General features: G+C 58.7%; 1 protein-coding gene across 1 annotated transcript; it reads right to left on the bottom strand.

Moving 5' to 3' along the window:
* Nucleotides 1–324: 324 nt before the first annotated feature.
* Nucleotides 325–1588, bottom strand: TAF6 (TATA-box binding protein associated factor 6). Its single transcript, XM_010727891.2, has 2 exons — nt 1534–1588; nt 325–654 (listed from the first exon to the last, which is right to left on the bottom strand). Exons 1-2 carry the CDS (start codon nt 1567–1569, stop codon nt 394–396), a joined length of 297 nt encoding a protein of 98 aa, XP_010726193.1. The 5' UTR covers nt 1570–1588; the 3' UTR covers nt 325–393.
* Between the last annotated feature and the right edge of the window lie 6 nt (nt 1589–1594).

The following is a 1594-nucleotide window of genomic DNA, read 5'->3' as shown; positions in this document are numbered from 1 at the left end:
TGGGGACACTTTGGGGACACTTAGGGGGCAGCTGGGGACACTGGGGGCAGCTGGGGACACTTCAGGGACACAGGGGGCAGCTGGGGACACTTTAGGGGCATCTGGGGGCATTTGGGGACACTGGTGGCATTTGGGGACATCTGGGGAAACTATGGGGACACACTGGGGGCATTTGGGGACACTTAGGGTCACTCTGGGGGCATTTGGGGACACTTGCGGTCACATTGGGGACATCTGGGGACACTTAGGGACACTCTGGGGGCATTTGGGGACACTTACGGTCACACGGGACATTTTGGGACACTTAGGGACACTCTGGGGGCATTTGGGGACACTTACGGTCACACTGGGGACATCTGGGGACACTCAGCATTACATCAGGGACACTCAGGGTCACAATGAGGACGCTTGGGGACATTTGGGGATGCGTTTGGGACCTTTGGGGGCAGATTTTGGACCTTCGGAGGATACTGAGGGCCACAGAGGTGACATGTGGGGACACGTGGGGACGTCTGGGGACATTTGGGGACATTTGGGGACATCTGGACCCACGTATTTCTCCAGGTACAGCGTAGGGTTGTCCATCAGCGCCTTCACCATCCGCATCAGGTAGATGAGCAGAGCCAGGTTGTTCTGCACCACGTTGACGCGGACCTGGGGACATTTGGGGACACTTTGGGGACAGCTGGGGACATTCGGCAACACTTAAGGACGCACTGGGGGGGCATTCGGGGACACTGGGGACGCTTAAAGGTCACTTTGGGGACATTCAGAGACACACCGGGGAGATGTGGGGACGTTCAGGGACACGTGGGGGGCATCTGGGGACACTTTGGGGCACACTGGGGCATTTGGGGACACTTAGGGACAAACTGGGGACATCTGGGGACACTTTGGGGGCACTTTGGGGCACACTGGGGCATTTGGGGACACTTAGGGACAAATTGGGGACACGCTGGGGACACCTGGGGATACTTTGGGGCACACTGGGGCATTTGGGGACACTTAGGGACAAATTGGGGACACGCTGGGGACATCTGGGGACACTTTGGGGGCACACTGGGGCATTTGGGGACACTTTGGGACCCACTAGGGACATTGCAGGACACTTAGGGACAAATTGGGGACACGCTGGGGACATCTGGGGACACTTTGGGGGCACTTTGGGGCATCTGGGGACACTTTGGAGGCGCTTAGGGACACACTGGGAGCATTTGGGGACACGCTGGGGACACCTGGGGACACATCAGGGACATTTGGGGACACAGAGTCACAGTGGAGACATCTGGGGACACTTAGGGTCACACTCTGGGGGGATTTGGGGACACATTGGGGACATTTGGGGACACTGGAGACACGGAGGGGACGCTCAGGATTGGAGACGCTGGGGACACACTGGGGACATTTGGGGACACATCAGGGACATTTGGGGAGACAGAGTCACAGTGGAGACATCTGGGGACACTTAGGGTCACACTCTGGGGGGATTTGGGGACACACTGGGGACATTTGGGGACATTTGGGGACACTCACCCCCTCGGAGATGAAGGTGCTGAAGCGCGGCAGCATTTGGTACAGCCCGGGGTCGGTGGCG

The sequence above is a fragment of the Meleagris gallopavo genome, unplaced genomic scaffold, assembly GCF_000146605.3.
Source record: "Meleagris gallopavo isolate NT-WF06-2002-E0010 breed Aviagen turkey brand Nicholas breeding stock unplaced genomic scaffold, Turkey_5.1 ChrUn_random_7180001949572, whole genome shotgun sequence".
Lineage (NCBI taxonomy): Eukaryota > Metazoa > Chordata > Aves > Galliformes > Phasianidae > Meleagris > Meleagris gallopavo.
Note: the sequence above shows the minus strand (reverse complement) of the source record. Positions and strands in the feature narration are given on the sequence as shown.

Bases quoted from the DNA above. Each gene is read 5' to 3' on its own strand.
- TAF6 (XM_010727891.2), bottom strand. From the start codon at position 1,569: ATGCTGCCGCGCTTCAGCACCTTCATCTCCGAGGGG. The intron at 655-1,533 runs GTGAGTGTCCCC...AAATGTCCCCAG, and splicing joins GCACCTTCATCTCCGAGGGG to GTCCGCGTCAACGTGGTGCA.